This window comes from Branchiostoma lanceolatum, chromosome 5 (assembly GCF_035083965.1).
Source record: "Branchiostoma lanceolatum isolate klBraLanc5 chromosome 5, klBraLanc5.hap2, whole genome shotgun sequence".
Classification (NCBI taxonomy): domain Eukaryota; kingdom Metazoa; phylum Chordata; class Leptocardii; order Amphioxiformes; family Branchiostomatidae; genus Branchiostoma; species Branchiostoma lanceolatum.
In genome coordinates, this window is record NC_089726.1 from 15,390,401 (window position 1) to 15,409,154 (window position 18,754).

General features: G+C 42.8%; 2 protein-coding genes across 2 annotated transcripts; one reads left to right on the forward strand and one right to left on the reverse strand.

Annotated features, from left to right (window-relative positions):
* Nucleotides 1-8,926: 8,926 nt before the first annotated feature.
* Nucleotides 8,927-10,764, reverse strand: LOC136435407 (zinc finger protein 431-like). The gene has a single exon (XM_066428879.1). It carries the CDS (start codon nucleotides 10,608-10,610, stop codon nucleotides 9,213-9,215), a length of 1,398 nt encoding a protein of 465 aa, XP_066284976.1. The 5' UTR covers nucleotides 10,611-10,764; the 3' UTR covers nucleotides 8,927-9,212.
* A 4,566-nt stretch (nucleotides 10,765-15,330) lies between these two features.
* Nucleotides 15,331-18,134, forward strand: LOC136435409 (uncharacterized). Its single transcript, XM_066428880.1, has 4 exons — nucleotides 15,331-15,648; nucleotides 16,484-16,791; nucleotides 17,005-17,271; nucleotides 17,536-18,134. The coding sequence occupies exons 1-4, from the start codon at nucleotides 15,531-15,533 to the stop codon at nucleotides 17,623-17,625; spliced, it is 783 nt and encodes a 260-aa protein (XP_066284977.1). The 5' UTR covers nucleotides 15,331-15,530; the 3' UTR covers nucleotides 17,626-18,134.
* The last annotated feature ends 620 nt before the right edge of the window (nucleotides 18,135-18,754 follow it).

Consider the following 18,754-nt stretch of genomic DNA (forward strand, 5'->3'; position numbering starts at 1 on the left):
CATGTCCAAAATATGAGCTTAGCAAGTTATGAGCTTAACAAAGAAGGTTATGCTAATATTCAACATCAATTATGCAAATGAGGCCCTGCAAATGAGGCCCTTATCAGCATAATTTGATTCAACGATTTCACATTCACATAAGTTCCCGATGCCACAAAAAAGTAATAATAGAAGTTACTCATTAAGTATGCAAATTAGGCCCACATTTGCATATTTTCTATCTATTAACAGTCCTCTTTTCCTCAGTTACAATTTGAATAGTCTTATCATGGGACAAAGCTGATTTTTAAAGTTGCCTCATTTATTATGCAAATTAGGATCTGATTTCCATAATGATCGTCCAATCATACTAAGCATCACACAAGCTATCCACATACCAAAAATCATGACCATCCATCAATGCCATCTTGTTATAGTATTTTCTCATTAATTATGCAAATGAGGTCTTCATTTGCATAGTTCATATCAATTAATATTTCTCTCTTCCTCAGTTACATATGTCACATGTTTCAGAGTCCTATCATGGAATTTGGCGGATGTATAAACTTTCCTCATTAATTATGCAAATTAGATACTGATTTGCATAAGAAGTATCTAATCATGTACATCATCACTCAAGCTATCTACTTACGGTTCCGGTTCGGAATTGTACATGGTTTGACCAAGGACCTAAGTAGTGCGTGAAGATAAGACGCAAATCCTAGGTTTTCTCGTTAGTTTTGGCTCCCGATTTTTCGGCTATCGCTATAGCAGTGCGTTATCTTTTATATTTCCTGAAAAACCCGATCTTCGTAGCGTTTTACGGTTTCCGAGTTTTGGTCGTCCGCGGGTACTTCCTGGTATTAGTGCGCGATGACGGTAACGCGGCTTTGTCGCCTGATTACCCGAATCGTGCGTTCTATGTGCGTTTTGCGTGGTTTCGCACCATCGGGGATTGCGGAAAACGTATCCTCACGATTTTTTTCATTTTTCCTAATTGCACAGACAGAATGATGACCTTTATTTCCATATCAGTCATTATCCTGGGAAAACTTTTACTTTCCTTCCAGCGGCCTTGGAAGAATGCCCTAAAAATAGCAGTTTTGGGGATGAAAATTGCTTTTAGTGACGGTTTTCACTAAAAATGACGTTTCTACAAAAAATATCAAATTCGTCTGTCGTTCGAAGATAAGTCACCCCTATCCATCGGAAACATTGAATCGGCCGAAAATGGATGTTTGGAAAAGCGCTATTGCCTTTCTGGGAACGAGTCAGGTCGGCCCCGAATTTAAAAAAAACTCCGAACCGAGACCTTATCAAAAATCAATACCATCCATCAAGCCCTTCTTGAGTTATTCCCTTTCAAGGTCAGACGCAAAACCTGCTCCTGCAGTTCCAAAAAAGCCTCTAGGGGGGCCCAAACCCACACCACTTACTCTCTGTCCAAAGATCTATCTGCCACTCAAAAATAAGTTCCATAGCATGTCCAGAACACGAGATATCAAAACAGGTAGTTCCGCTGCAGTACCGTAAGAAGCCGCTAGGGGGACAAAAATCTAATCGTTTTTAGGTCTCATCAAAACCTACCAACATACCAAATGCCAAGACAAACCATCAAGGCATTCTCGAGTTATGCTGTGCCACTACACAAACACACAAACGCTACCCTCTGCATAACCTTCTCGGCGAAGGTAATAACAATAGAGAGTTGTGAAGTGCGTGAAAATTTACCTTGTGCAAGGAGGCCCTTGCTTTGAGTAATTGTTTAAAGTTTTTGGCTAAAAATGACGTAAACCTAAGAATTTTCAACCTCCTTGCGTAAACCCCTGTTACATGTCTACACTATCGGGCCGCGGGGAAGTCTTGAATATCGGCGCTGATCGATAGCGCATTAAACAGAATGTGTGGTGTAACGTTGTAACGTTGGTTAACATAAAATCGCCATTTTTCCGATAATGTTTGATTGAAATCAATCTGGCAGAACAATAAACCATCCCTTTTTCTGTTATTCTGTCAGTATCATGTATTACCTTTGCACTAATGCTATATATGTTAGATTTTCTCTCTAGTCGTGCTGACACCATGATATTTCAACTTGAAAGTAACGTACGCCGCACGCAGAATGACAGTGCTCTTGGACAGGTGCGAACATTATTCTGGGAGAGAAGATTCGTCATTAATATATGCCGCTAATTAGCTTTTATAAAGCAGCTGTTGTGCCCATCTTGACTTGAAGAGAGTGACAAAGTCATATAAACGTGACCAAAGAAAAATAATACACGACAAAACGGTCGTACCACACACATCAGGCCTTTGGTAACAACCCGTTTGTTGAGTCGGTAGAACGTCACTCAAAGTCGACATCCACCGTCATGGCAACGTGTATATTATTCATGGAAAGTTAGCTGGATGCCGTAGCGATGGTAATACTACTATGTCCATGTGTTCCTTGTTGTGTTAGGGGTAAACTTTGAGGAAAATATCGTCCTCAGCCCACTATCACGTGCAACATTTAGACAAAAAAGTGTTCCTCACAAACCTTTGTCGTCTGCTTGACAACATGATTCTGGGTAATAATATGGCGGCGGGAAAATACACGTGCCGTAGGTTATAGCAATTTTGATGATTCATCACACTTAGAATTCAGTTGCAGGTTAGCAAAAGAGATTGTAATAAGTTGTCTTGTAAATAATTGTGTTTAGCAGGAAGCGGGTGTGACATTTGTCTTATAAACCAGCGAACAACCGTGTAGTGTGATTCTCCCACGAAGCCCCCAGACTGTGTCAATAATAATAAGGGACGGAGAGTCTTTGACGTCGCCAACTTCTAATGCATGGTTATCGAAGCTTTTCAGACAGTGTTCTGAATACGTTAGTCTATCCGGTTTGCATTGCTGGCGTTATAACTGATTTTGCATCTAGCATATATCCCTAAAATACACCGTTTCTAAAAATGGCGAATTTAAATACCCCACGAATTTATGTTAACCAACGTTACTAAAAAATAGTATTTTCATCGCAACCACTGGCATTTGTTTAAAAAGCCGAAGATTTCACCACACAATCGTCTGCAACTTGTTTTGTTTGTGGTAACGTTACCAGATAGTCGGCTTGATGGCGAGGTTTTGTTGGTCGCCTTTTTGCATATATTAACAGTGTCATGCCAGTGCCATATTGCATTATCGGTCCTACATTCACTTGAAGTAAACATAATTTACTCTTTTAATACGAAACCAACTAGGATAAATACCAAGTACATTGAATTTCAATTATTCATTCAAATACCAACATTGCAAACATACAACAAACGTTAGCCTCTATGCCACAGTCGCTTTTTGCATGGAGAGGGAAATGGGCGAAACATGCGTTGCATTTGCTCCCGCAAATGTTGCCTTTCTAGTGCTATCATGTTGTTGTTTTTTGCCATTTGGCTTGTCCTGTGGGAAAATTGAATGGAAATTTGGATATATGATAGATGGGATCCTTCTGAAGTCCGGCATGAAGTTTTATGACAGAATATGCTAATCAAGAAAGATAAGAAAACGACAAGACGAGAATTATATGATGACGATTTGTACTATCTGCTTTCCATGCATTTACATGGCTCTCGATCGAAACGTTACAATCTGGGGGTTTACCGTAATTTTAAAAAACTATGCTATGAACACTTTTCATTTTTTAAGCGGGCGTCGAGGTCACATAAAACGTTAGTAATCTGACGGTTTCTAGAACATTTCAAATCGCAGCCTGATTGGTCCGACGTTCCGATTGTTCTCCCTTTGTCGCGACATAAAATATGACGTTCGAGAACGCCCCGCCTGGAGTGTATCGCTCACTTTTTCGCAGCCATGGCCCGAAAAGGATCAAAACCGTCTCGAGCCGAGAAGAAGTTAATGAAAGACAACAAGAAGAAGCCCGGGCCCAGTAGGGCTTCGAGGTTCCTGTCAGCCGTCTTGGCTATCTGCACGTGTGGCATTATCCGCCGTAACAACAAAGACACCGACGATGAAGAGGTGTACCGGAAAGGTAAATTTTCTTTTAAACATGAGCTACTAAGGATGTCATTTTGGTGTACTCACCAAATTACATTTTTGAATCCTCGGAATTTTGAATTGAAGACACGGAAATATATGCCAAGATATAATGCTGGTAGTATCTCCAGGTCACATCAACCTCAGATCAAAGATTTATGCCATGTATATATTATATGTTTTATAAGCTAGTCTGGCATCGGTTGCGAATTTCACATGTGAGGTTTGGGATGTGTAATACAGTTTTATATCAGATATCAAACGGCCTGAACAAGGCAGTAGTGTACAGGTTAGCTCTGGGTGGACTTTCGTCTGCAAGGCATAGTAGTCCGGCAAAGATTCTTGTAAAGTGTCTACTGAATTGACATGTAAGTGCATAGCAGCTATACTAATGATTTGTTCAGTGACCGGTTGCTGACGTTATATCCCTACGTTTGTGTTCGCCACATTATGTGTGGTTGAGCCTCCTAAAGCAGGCTTCGGGGAAAAGTCAAAACCGTCTCGTAGGTCTATAACTTTCAGGAAAAGGCCTCTCTGCAGTTTTGACAATGTCGCTAAATGACGCTTTTTCACAATAGCCACCAAGGACAACGCCAAACATCTGCCAGAATCGGTCCTCACGCCAGTCACAGGTATGAACTGTCTCAATATTTTAACTAACGTGTCCAAATATGTCATTCAATAGCGTAGGATAAGATATGTACTATATGTTTTAAATAAGACACTGGCTGTTTTGATACTATTGCAACGTGTGCTGTACTGTTCATATATTCTAACTAATACTGTAAGGTTATTATACGTACCGTAGATTTTAAAACATGACAACTGTGTTATCTCTTGTGTAATATGTGAGCATAAGAATGTAAATAGCATCAAAATTCAGACTTAAGTCTGCCATATGGTATACTCAATAAAGATTTCAAAAGTGTCAGATAACGCGTACCTCCACTTCTGAGTATGAAGAAAACTGCTGACACATACGTTAGCACAATTAGTTTCGCATTACCATGATGCCGCCTGCAAAATCCTCCACAAGTACAGTAGATCGGCAAGCCGGCAACGCGTACTTTTTAACGTACAGTTCTGTATGAGGTACCAACATGAGATTCTTGCTCGAAGTATACCTGAAAGGCAAAGTTAGTGTACTGGAATCATATGAAAAGTTTCCTTACGCCGTTTGCCACAAATTATGGTACGTAACCGTTCGAGTTGAAGTAAATTGTACACATTTTATATCATAACTTTTGCCAAGACTCTCGTTCTATAAGTCACACTCATGCTTAGAATAGTGTCCATTTCTCCTCGTGTGGTCAGTTACAAGTGAATCACGTCCATCTTGCAGGCAAATCAAGTTCAACTCAATATACTAGTAAACAACTCCTCCGCCACAAACACAGTCGTTTTCCATCCCTTACATACAGATGTGCTGGAAAGGATCGTAGAGAAAGTTGTTGCCGAAGTTAATATGAATATAACCACAGGATTCCAGCTAAACGGTAGGAATATTGCTCGATCTTAAATGCATATTAACGAGAGAGGGAAAGTAGTGGAAGTTATTCGATGACGTACATTTAAACTGTCAAGGGTTTGAATTAGGACATGAATTTGCAAATGAAGTTATTAATCATCATGTTACATCAGCGATAGGGTACGGTGTAACTGTGTTGTTCCAATGCTGTTACAAATCTGATGATACGCATACATTTAGAGAGAATAATGTTGTATTCCAGCGGTGTGTTGAAAATTAAACTCATGGAAGTTTTAGTACACACATATGAGACTGAAAAGCAACATAGAGCGAACATTGAAGACTGTGTTGGTTTAGACAGAACAATGTTGCGGTGGTTCGAAATGGAAGTTAAGTGCACATGAAACTGAAAAGCAACATAGTGTGATATACTATAGTATGAGCTCCTTGAAGACTGTATTAGCTTTTCATATCAATTTTCCTTATGTCTTTCTTCACTAGCTGATTCATTATGACGTTCTTGCTTTTCAACAGATCATTCAACGGTACCCATCCTGCCACCTGTCACCCCACCGCTTCCGTGCCCTGCCGCCACCACCACTCACAAGATCACCCCCTACATTCATATCCATCCTCCACTGCCGCCGCACTGCACCTCCCCGTTCCTCAACAATTCCGACCTTCCATTGCCGTATGTCCCCCTCCCTGAGTACCCACCCTGGTCCCTTGACGTCCCTTCCCAGTCCATCAACTCTATCTTCTCCCTCAGTAAACTCAACCCCTCAGCCGCCCCTTATCTTCCAAACTCAAACACCATCTCTTCACAGTCTGCTCTCTCTGTCCCTGTCTCCCGCCCTAGTGAACTAAATCCCACCACCGCTCCTTTCCATCCCAACTCAAACGACATCCCTGCCCTGTCCACCCCCTCTGTCCCGGTCTTCACCCCTTCAAAACTGGACCCTACCGCCGCCCCTTATTGTCTCATCTCAAACGCCATCCCTTCACAGCCCACCTCACAGTTCCTTGATAACGCCGACCCTCCTCTGCCATATTCCCCCCTCCCCGAGTACCCTCCGTGGTCATCACAGATTTAAGGCCCCTCCGACACAGTCCTCTATCAGTACACCCCCTCTGTCCGACTTCACTCATGATGAACCCCGACGCCCCTTTTCATCCCAGCCCCTAAATGCCCGTCCCGACTATATTTGATTCCTACTCTCTGGTCCAATATTTCCCCATTCCTGATTATTACCCATCATCATCATCAGCTGAAGAAGAAGAAGAGGTTAAACAGAAATGCTTGATAAGAGTTTTTTTTTTTATTAACACCTTGCAAATCAACTTGAAAGTTGCCTGGTTTTATGAGACCGTTCTATCATGCTGCTCACTTAGTGGTGATCTGATCTGATCTGTCACACAATGCAGCATATATGACTCTGGTTATGTGTCAGCAGATACATACATGCATGTAAGTGTTTAGAGTAGAGTATTTATGTTATGTCCAAGCAATATGCACGTGTACCAGATTATTGTGATCATGAGTATAGGATGGCCGGCACTGTTGTGTATATTCTGCACTAGTCGCTACGTTAAAGCATCATGTGTTTTGTCAATACATGTTTAACTTCTTGTATCGCAAAATGAAAGAAATACACATAACATGGGAATTGTTATTTTGATAGTCCACGTTACTGCGGAAATATAATGAATACATTGCAACTATTACATGTAAACTATAGGAGGTCATGATGTACAAACATGTACTGCTACATTGCATTGTGTTGGTATATACTGTTTTTCTAAACATCAAAATAAAGCTGTACTGATACAAATAAGATTGCCAATGAAAAAACATTGCCATGGCGATGGTGTAAGGTTTGCTATTTGTTAATAAATGCTTGTCGTTGTTGGCGTGGTTTACTACAGGCCTCTTCTCTACTTAAGTATTCTCATGGCAGACCCTTTTATCTAACTATAGGCCTCTTCTTTGCCTAAGTATTCTCATGGCAGACCCTTTTATCTAACTACAGGCCTCATCTCTGCTTTAGTATTCTCATGGTGGATCCTTTATCTAACTACAGGCCTCTAGCTCTTCTCTGCTTTAGTATTCTCATGACGGATCCTTTATCTAACTATAGGCCTCTTCTCTGCTTAAGTTTTCTCATGGCAGACCATTTTATCTAACTATAGGCCTCTTCTCTGCTTAAGTTTTCTCATGGCAGACCATTTTATCTAACTATAGGCCTCTTCTTTGCTTAAGTATTCTCATGGCAGACCCTTTTATTTAACTACAGGCCTCATCTCTGCTTTAGTATTCTCATGGTGGATCCTTTATCTAACTACAGGCCTCTAGCTCTTCTCTGCTTTAGTATTCTCATGACGGATCCTTTATCTAACTATAGGTCTCTTCTCTGCTTAAGTTTTCTCATGGCGGATCCTTTATCTAACTACAGGCCTCATCTCTGCTTAAGTATTCTCATGGCGGATCCTTTATATAACTATACGCCTCTTCTCTGCTTAAGTATTCTCATGGCAGACCCTTTTATCTAACTACAGGCCTCTTCTCTGCTTAAGTTTTCTCATGGCGGATCCTTTATCGAACTACAGGTCTCTTCTCTGCTTAAGTATTCTCATGGCAGACCCTTTTATCTAACTACAGGCCTCACCTCTGCTTTAGTATTCTCATGGCGGACCCTTTTATCTAACTACAGGCCTCTTCTCTGCTTAAGTTTTCTCATGGCGGATCCTTTATCGAACTACAGGTCTCTTCTCTGCTTAAGTATTCTCATGGCAGACCCTTTTATCTAACTACAGGCCTCACCTCTGCTTTAGTATTCTCATGGTGGATCCTTTATCTAACTACAGGCCTCTTCTCTGCTTTAGTATTCTCATGGTGGATCCTTTATCTAACTTCAGGCCTCTTCTCTGCTTTAGTATTCTCATGGCGGATCCTTTATCTAACTATAGGCCTCTTCTCTGCTTAAGTTTTCTCATGGCGGATCCTTTATCGAACTACAGGTCTCTTCTCTGCTTAAGTATTCTCATGGCAGACCCTTTTATCTAACTACAGGCCTCTTCTCTGCTTAAGTATTCTCATGGCAGACCCTTTTATCTAACTACAGGCCTCATCTCTGCTTTAGTATTCTCATGGCAGACCCTTTTATCTAACTACAGGCCTCTTCTCTGCTTAAGTATTCTCATGGCAGACCCTTTTATCTAATACAGGCCTCTTCTCTGCTTCAAAATTCTCATGGTGGATCCTTTATCTAACTACAGGCCTCTTCTCCGCTTTGGTATTCTCATAGCGGAAGTAAATACACTGCACAGCCAAATCCTTTCATCTAACTACAGAACTCTCCTCTCATTTGATACTGTCAACAGTCTATTCTGTTACAAACCATAACAAGGATATGAAGAACAGTATCAAAAAGAAGGCGACTACAATGATAACGAAGGTATCACATCATCTAACTTTACGGTGTCATATGATACAGGTTCTGATGCACACGAGGAATCCTGGCAGACGCCTATATCTAACCACGGGCCTCTCCACTCCTTCAGCATTCTCTACCACAATAAGCTATGGACAGCACTAACTATAAGCGTGTTCCAAGAATAGCAGAGGCATCAGCCAACTTAACCAGTTTCTCTAATAAACTCCATGTCCTTCGCTTGTGTCTCTTCATTGGCTTCCATGAAGAGCAAAGCACATGGAATGGTCACAAACTTGCAGCCTCACTTCAGATTGGTGTCACGTGGCTTATAGTCGTGTTTCTTCATGTGACTCCTCAACGCAGACCTGTCAGCTGCAGAATAACTACAGACTTCACACTTGAAAGGTTTCTCTCCAGTGTGGGTAGCGATGTGACGCTTCAAATTAGACATCTGTGCTGTAGAATAACCGCATACATCACACCTGTAAGGTTTCTCTCCAGTGTGTGTAGCGATGTGACGCTTCAAATTAGACATCTCTGCTGCAGTATAACCGCATGCATCACACATGTAAGATTTCTCCCCAGTGTGGGTAGCGATGTGACGCTTCAAATCATACTTTCGTACTGTAGAATAACCGCATGCATCACACCTGTAAGGTTTCTCTCCAGTGTGGGTAGCGATGTGACGCTTCAAATTAGACATCTCTGCTGTAGAATAACCACATACATCACACCTGTAAGGTTTCTCTCCAGTGTGGGTAGCGATGTGCTGCTTCAGATGAGACATCTGTGCTGTAGAATAACCGCATACATCACACTTGAAAGGTTTCTCCCCAGTGTGGGTAGCGATGTGCTGCTTCAGATGAGACATCTGTGCTGTAGAATAACCGCATACATCACACTTGAAAGGTTTCTCACCAGTGTGGGTGGCCATGTGACTCTTCAAATCATACTTTCGTACTGTAGAATAACCGCATACATCACACCTGTAAGGTTTCTCCCCAGTGTGTGTAGCGATGTGACGCTTCAAATTAGACATCTCTGCTGTAGAATAACCACATACATCACACCTGTAAGGTTTCTCTCCAGTGTGGGTAGCGATGTGCTTCTTCAAATTAGACATCTGTGCTGTAGAATAACCGCATACATCACACCTGTAAGCCCCCCCCCCCTCCATGTGGGTAGCCATGTGAATCTTCAAAGCAGACTTTCGTACTGCAGAATAATCGCATACATCACACTTGTAAGGTTTCTCTCCATTGTGGGTAGCCATGTGAATCTCCAAAGCAGACTTTCGTACTGCAGAATAATCGCATACATCACACTTGTAAGGTTTCTCTCCAGTGTGGGTCGCCATGTGACACTTCAGGTTGCTCTTCTGTGCAGTGGCAAAAGCACACCGCTCACAGCTGTAGGGCTTCTCACCAGTGTGTGACATCATATGAACCTTTAACCGGTGTTTGCTGACTGCAGAGTAGTCGCACTTTGCGCAGTTGTGCGGTCGGTAGTTACTGTGTTTGGCCATGATGTGAAGTTTCATGTGAGCCTTTCGTGCAGCGGAATAGTCGCAGACATCGCACTGAAAAGGTCTCTCACCACCGTGAGTTGCCCTGAGATACTTCACAAGGTGATCTTTCTTCGGTTGTTTACCTTTACCTGCGGCGTGCGTCGTCCTAACGTGCCGTTTCATGGCGGACATCTTGGATGCGGAGAACTCGCATTCCAGGCATCGATGTGGTCTGTCAGCACTGTGAGTCTTGCGGTGCTGTTTCCTTGTCCCTCCATGGTCTGTTTCTGGACAAGGCCGTTTCTCTTCTGTCTGTTCATGATCATGCAGATCTTTTGCTGCTTCTTCCATCTAACAGGAGGAAAGAGACTTAGACGTAAAAAAAACACAAGAATCTTACAGTGTAACATGTTTGTCACCACACAAGAACCTTACTGTGTAACATGTTTGCCACAACACAAGAACCTTACTGTGTAACATGTTTTCCACCACACAAGAACCTGACTGTGTAACATGTTTGCCACAACACAAGAACCTTACTGTGTAACATGTTTTCCACCACACAAAAACCTCACTGTGTAACATGTTTGCCACAACACAAGGACCTTGATGTTTAACATGTTTGTCACAACACAAGAACATTACTGTGTAACATGTTTGCCAAAGGATAAGCAAAACATGAAATATCTGAAGTATCTCCCACTCAAGTGTAATTCAGGGACACTTGCAAGCACATCTTGCATCTACAAGTTTTAATATACTTTCAGCTCTATGTTACACTGCACCAGGGAATCTCCCACCACACCACACTTGTTGTGTACACGATGGTACATGGTACGCTACGTAAGGGGCACGCATGGACGAGCCCCTATCTCACTGGACCCGCGACTAGTTGGCGGCCCCGTTGTAAGTCGAATCGCTCACAGCCTGTATATGGCCAGTTGATGTTAACCAATCAGAGAGAGATACATATGATATTGACCAATCAGAAGGAGGGACACTTCTCTGACTAATCTCCCACCAGAGGGGAAGGAATAGAGTAGATTTGAAAAAAAAAAATTGTTTCGAAATATTGTCTCTGGGAAGTTTGGTTTCAACATGAAATCTGTGACCTTCTGGACAAAACAAATGCATTTCTTTACACATCGGACAAATGTATTTACATGTATAGTATTGGTTGATCCATGTGTCATACAGGAATTCGTATCTCTTATATGGGTCAGTTTTGATTGGCCAATTGAGAATTACGTTAACTAGAAAGAAAACGTTTGCAAGCAAATACATATTAAATGTTTACCTTCACGTGGTCTAGCTTTACTAGCTGCTATGCTGCTATGTTTATTTTACACATTCATATACGTGGTGAGCAGCCCCCCAGCTCTGTCCTGCCGATTTGTTACAAAATGCAATCCAACACCCCTGTGTCTGTCATTTTCCCAGTAACCATGGTTACAGCCCTCATTGACCTAATTTGTTTGGAGGAGAAGAAGAGGAAGAAACGCAGCAAAAACAACATGTTTCTCTCCTGTGCTCCCTTCGCGTTGCTCACTGGGTAATTCTATTCGGTGGTTAAAGCAAATGACCAGGTCTTATGGCAGAATATCAACCGAGGAATAGGCGGGTCATTGACCCTTAAGTATACACCCAAACACTGCTTAAAACACCATAAAAAAAGGCAGTGCCTGGCGTGACGACCCTTACCCCTCCAACAATGGTACCTTCCATCAACATCATACGTCTCCATGTGGAAGAAACCATCTCTAGAAATGGGTGGGGGAGTGTTATGAAAAGGGCCATGCTCGTCCACATGCGGTTTTGATTGCATCACAATGCCTAAAAACCTTTAAAAAAAATAAAACAGCCGCATGGAGTCTGCAACTGAGGCTAGCTGCTTTCATGCCGTTTCCTACATCAAAAATCTCAATGGCCCTTGATTGTTTGGGTCCAAATGTTGACACGCAACACAGCGTCCACATGGTAAATGTGCATTGAATAGTCAAAGCTTGGATTTAAACCGGAAAGCAAAGATTCCACCACATCATCAACTATGGACATGGAGGGCGCCCGCTTACATACGAAACACATCTATCTCACCTGTAAGGTAGTTTACCTGGTCCCTAGTCAAACGGAACATACCTACCTCACCTGTAAGGTACCTTAGCCGGTCTCTAGTTAAAGGAAATACAACTAACTCACATTTCGGTCTGTAAAACACATCTAGGTTCCTCACTCGGCCCCTGTTCAATCTACAACACGCCCAAGTTCCATGTGAGGCGCCTCACCTATACAGATTGCGCAAGCCCTTGAGAAAACACACCACCGACGTCTTATACGTCTTACTTGGACCATTGATGCAGTAATAAACACTCCAAGGTGTCATTGTAACACATGTTCCCGAGACATAGAACTGACCCACTCACTTGTAAGGAGTTTTACCTGGCTCGTTGATGAAGACGCCCCACGTGTGGTGTCCTAACTGTGCCTTCTAGCTAGAGATAGCCACACAATACAGCCACTGGGGACCCGATTCTTGCCAAAGGAAGCGCTGGGTAAACTTGTTGTGGGAAAGCTTATTTTGAAGACAAAGCAAAGCACAAACAGACACGATCTGTTGTCTCTGGCCAGGCAAAAACAAACATATAACGTGGCAAATCCGCTCGCAGAGTACCGCATGTTTACGGACAGGAAAATAGCTTTTCATTCTCATTGGTTTTAAAAAGATGTTGTTTTCAAGGTTTAACGTCAACGATAGTTTGACGTCAAGGTTTAACGTCAACGAGGGCTTAAATAAAAAATGCACAATGTCCTAAAACCCGATTAAAACATAATCCAATAAGGGACAGTACGAAATTTACCGGAGGGGGGGGGGCGTAAGGGGGAGAGGGAAAAAAGATGCCTGGGGGAGGGCCATGGATAAAATAATTGGCTTGGGGGAAGGGCCAAGGATTTGTTTTTAGCAATACCTTAGCATAAGTCTACCAGCAAGATTTGCTCCTCGAAATTCAGGTATAAATACGAGTTATGAACAATTCAAAACGTCAGATACACACAGATATATGATGTGTTCATAGTTTCCTAAAATGATGAATTTAATCCGTCCACATTTCGACGTCCAGCCAGGACCAACTACTGTTTAGCAGTTAACAGATGTTTATGGTGATGCAATTGGCTCCGACCATGGTGCTGGTTTAGCTTCCTGGAGCTGAAAAGTACTGTTTCTATTTTGTTGAGAGATATCTACTCTGTCTGTTCAGTCAAAAACAACAATGATGACTAGGAGCTTTGGGTGTTGCTGATTCAATAGTTTATTCCGTATCAATTATCATAAGCAAACATAAACTGTATCAATATACAAAATATGTACAGTCTAACCTGTACTAGTGTCCAGCTTTCTTAAAGCACCGCCATTTTGACCACTCTTTGGTGGTCCCTTAGATGATTATCTCATTGACACAAGCATAACGAATCCTGTCTTTAGTGACCGCCAGTCTACTGTGACCATTTTTGTGACTTTGTCTTACAAAGAAACAGGTTGCAACCAGTGAGTTTTGTGTTGAGCGTGGCGCCTAAAGCTGTTTCAACATTATAAGTGATATATATCAGATATCAGACACTGGAATTCTTGAAATTCGGTAGTTTTTGCATATCCTATAAATTCTTGAAATGTCTCTTTTATTAAACTGAAAGTGATTGCATCACTGCGAACTTAAAACCGGTGTTTCCACTGCTGTACATATACAGCTTGTGACTATATCGCTACGGCGAACTTGAAACTCTGCAAACACTCCTTTTTCCCTCTAATACAAAATTACATCATTGCAAACTTAAAGGCATTAGAACAGTCGCTTATTGCATAGGGAGGGAAATGGGCGATACATGCTGTATTTTCTCGTGCAAATGTTGCCTTTCTAGTTTTTCCACATTTTTGGTTCCCGCAAGCTACCGACTGGGCCCTCTCCAGAAATGTGAACCGAGCGTAACCCAGGTTGTGTAACGCAGGCTGGGTAAAATCTTGTGATGTTCCAGAGATGACAGCAGCCCTCAGGGCCGAGGTCTCCTCAGTCTGGTTTTGTTTTGTTTTGTCTATTCGCACATGTATAAAAAAACAATAGTGAAGTAATTGAAAGAATCCAAAAGAACGTGCAGGAGGAGAAAAGAAGCCTGCAAGGCTTATAAGAAACCCTCCTCCATTTAACTTAACAAATGTCAATTATGATACAGGTGTGATAGGATGAAAAACGAACAAAGGCATAACAAAAGTCGAATACGGATCTGGAGATTGCAAAAAAAGAATATTAAGCAATTGAATTATTGGCAGGGACAAAATCTAAAGTTCTATATAGTGTAACTATAACTTCACAATAGAGGGACAAACTCTCCTAAAGAAATGGGGAAATGTTTCGTGGAAACTGAGTCACATCTTACAGCACAATGTCGTACGTATCATATTGGTAAATTGTAAATGAAACATGTCCCTTTGGACCTTATATCCAATGGTCTGTTTGTGAAATGTCTTAGATATTGTGATTCTTAATTTCAAATGGTTGCATTTTCGAAAACAAAGTCAAATAAGCCTAAAAAATTGGAACTCCTTTGCGAGCCTTCCGTGTTTTTCCCATTCCAGAAAAGATGGAAATTTGGCAATTTGACGGTGGTTTTAGCCACTTTGCTGGAGACGTCTGGGATCGGTGATGCAGATTAGGCTATGATACGGTATGTAGTCCTGACTTGTGAAAATATATAAGAAATTAGGCTTAAAGCTAGTGAAAAATTTCCCTAAGTAGGTCTAGACATCTTTTCATACATCTAGAATGATCTTTGATATACTAGTTGACTTAAAAAAGGATCTCTGGCATTCACATCAATGTTTTTACACACGGTTCAAGGTTTAGGGCGCACTATTTTCTTACCGCTACGTCAAAGACGACGGGGGTCGCGGCGAAATATTGTGTGATGCTACCATAAACCTCCCTCGAACGTACTAGAACATCGCTTTATGACGTCACATTCCATCGAGATCTCCAAGCTTTGTTTGGAACAACAAAGTTCCAGACAGCATATTGCACCAAGGTTGATATTGCACTCAGCGGACAGGACAAGACTCCGAACAAAATGTGGGATAAACTGCTTTCAATGTTCACGTGTTGTCTCAGCGTCAACAAAGTTGCCTCAGGAGAAGAGACGACTGGGGATGCACCTGGGGACGAGAGCATGGTCCGGGAGACCACGGGTAAGTGCGGGCAGCTTCTTCTTCTTCGTGGTTCGGCAGCCAGCATCAACATGTTGATGAATCTGCTGCGCTTGTCGGGTAGTGCTGGTGCTGGGATGGTTTCTGTTGTCTGTACCAGCAACGGTTGTGACGGGGGGAAGGTGTCTAGTGTACATGTCTAGCTGGGTCTAGTGGAGGTGGGTCAGCCTGTCCCTGAAAGACGCCAGGGAGGGGGCAGCCACCATCTCTGCAGGCAAAGAGTTCCACTCTGCAGCTGTCCGAGGGAAAAATGAGAACTGTCTGTACGTCGTTCTGCAGAAGGGGATGTCGTAGGACAAGGGGTGAAGACGTCTGACGTTTTGGTCGGCTGACCGAAGGTAGGTTCTGTGAGTTGACGGTGGCGAGGCCATGATGCACCTTGTAGAAGGTCGTGAGTCTGGCTCTCTTCCTTCTTGTTTGTAGTGAGTCCCATTTGAGGTCTTGCATCATGTCCCCTACGCTTGAGGACTGACGGTAGCGGCAGCATACCCACCTGGCGGCCCTACGCTGGACTTTCTTCATAACTTAAATCTACCAAATCTGCGTTGAGTTGTGTAACACAATGAAGAAATCACCTGAGTCTGTTGCGGACTGCTGTATGTCCCAGTAGAGGCAATTCATTTCTCTGCGTTACTGAAGTTTGTATACTAGTAGTATTTGTCGATCGCGTCGGACAAAACTATCAATTCTGCAAAACATGGTCACAGTCGTATTGAAGACCATTGGATCGTCCCTGGTATTTATCGTTTAACACAATTCCATCCATTCCCAAGGACTGAACGGAAAGATGTGCTTCATGATTACAACTTTGTTTCAGAAGCGTCGGCGATTCCAGTAAGCAGTCCACCCGCTCTCATAATGTCTGAGCCGAGGCCTGAATTGTCCTCAGACGACATTTTGTCCCAGCTACGAGATGAGGGTGTGCTACCCGGACTCAAGCGACGCGACAATGCCATCGCCTTCCACGTATCGGTCGACAACTCTGGTACTCCTCCGCGCTACCACATGAGGCTGAAGAAACTTGAGAGGAGCCTGGAGGAACGGCGTGAGAAGGTGAAGAAGCCCTGCCCGGAATCTCCTGAGGATCTGAAGAGGCAGCTTAGCGGCGCTGAGGTTAGGAGGAAGGTAAGGACATGGTCCGACTTCAGACTTCAGGGAACGGTGGGCCTGGTGCGCATGCGTTGAAGCTCAGATGAAAACAACAGAGATAAGGCTAAAGAGCGCGCGGGGGAGGAGACGAGAGTGATCATCGGGATGAAAGAAGGGTAGCTACATGTATATTAAACTCAGATGTATTATTTATTTCGTTAATTATCGTGTTTTGTACCATCATTAAAGGACCTGTTAGCCAAGAAGAGCGGCAGGATTTCTACTAAATCTGCGGAGAAGGCGGCAAAGATCAAGGCCAAGAAGGCGAGCAGGAAGGTGACCAGCAGCGGGTTCATCATCACCTCCACCAGCGACTCAGACGTCATCGCGACACGGGAATCTCAGAAGACCAAACGTATGGAGAGACGTCTGAAGAAGAGAAGGGCTCGTGTGGCCAAGGTGGCGACAGCGGACGCACTGGAGAAGCGTCAGAACCTCGCCGCAGAACGCCGACAGGTACGTCATCTATCCACTCACTATCATAAATGCCACGACTTATGAAAAAAACTTATTACCGGTATGTCTTGTATTCTGGCACATGGTCACAGTGACATGGAAGTACCTTGTTACCTGATCACCTCCAAGGGTTGTCCTGTCGGTCCCGTTTAATATCGTGACTATATAATTATAAATCACTGTCAATGTAGCGTTTCTGACAGACTAGCATAAATGGTTCCTGTATTTGGTTCCTGTTTGATTCTTCCGTCCCACACAAATAAGGATCACGTGGTGGCTACCGTCTCCAAGGCCAAGAAGCTCGGCCGTCCCCACCCCTCCGCCCGAGAGGAGTCACTGAGCGCTGGCCGCTGAGGAGACATGCAGTCCCGTAGATCACGAAGGACCAGAGGAGACAAGGGAACCCGAGAACAAGTTTTTGAGAAAGTTTTTAAGTCTTAACCATGTATTTGGTGATATGGATGGCGACTCCTGTGATTCAGAGCACTGCACAAAATAAGAGTTATTGTTCTTTTTGATCAGAATACCCTAAACAAAACAAAAAACAAAAAAATGTTCATGTTCAAACCGTTTTATGAGAATTCCGTGGACTACCGGCGTCGGTAAAGTGCTATCATGGATATAAGGAGAGAATGGCCAAGTGCCTGGACCCACAACTTGCAATTGAAGTCATCTTGTTTACAAAGAAACGCCAACATGCAAGTGGTTATGTAAGCCCGGGCAACATGATGTCAGCCTTATGCTATGTGTATGGGATTAATACGTACAAGCGTGAACAGCATGGTTGTGAATTGCAGCCTGGCCTATGACAGTGTACGTAACGTCGAATAAAGGGTGGATTCCCACGGCCATATAGTCAACATGCTTCAGTTGTGAGTCTTGGCGTTATTGAAGTCTTGTCACGTTTACGTATAATAACATCTTTAATACGTATACCCGGGAGTTGTGTAGAAGCGGACTGGATCATGATGACGAGGGAAGAACCGATGCAGACGAAACTCGTCCCGGATCCGCCGCAGTAGAGGCATGGTGGAGACTGAAGATCCTTCTAACAGTGTTCTAAAATCACACCGGATGGATCACACCTACCCTTCCCAATGTTAAAGTCATTCAGGAGCGAGTGCTCTACTATAATTAGTACCTACCTGCTGCCGTGATAGATAAGAACAACGCCCTGTCAGAGTCAGAAGATTTTTTGATAAATAGTCTTAGATATCAACGTTCTTTGTTGTCAGTCATTCGTTCACTTCTTGACCACACATGTACAATGAAGACAACTTTGGCAAGTTTGCCCTACTCGGTTGGCCAGATAATGTCATTAGTAGATCTATGGCCTAAAATAAAATGGTCGAAGAGGATTTTAAAAAAAAGATAGCAGCATAGATGTAGTAAAAGTAAGGATTGCTAACTATGAAATCAGAGATGCAAATACTATGTGATAGAAGGTCATTTGATAGGGATAGATAAATGTACTCACACATCG

What these genes read in the sequence shown, in the direction of transcription:
- LOC136435409 (XM_066428880.1), top strand. Translation starts at nt 15,531, where the DNA reads ATGTGGGATAAACTGCTTTCAATGTTCACGTGTTGTCTCAGCGTCAAC. An exon ending in CATGGTCCGGGAGACCACGG is followed by an intron (nt 15,649 to 16,483) that starts GTAAGTGCGGGC and finishes ACTTTGTTTCAG; the next exon opens with AAGCGTCGGCGATTCCAGTA. An exon ending in GCGCTGAGGTTAGGAGGAAG is followed by an intron (nt 16,792 to 17,004) that starts GTAAGGACATGG and finishes CCATCATTAAAG; the next exon opens with GACCTGTTAGCCAAGAAGAG.
- LOC136435407 (XM_066428879.1), bottom strand. Translation starts at nt 10,610, where the DNA reads ATGTCCGCCATGAAACGGCACGTTAGGACGACGCACGCCGCAGGTAAA.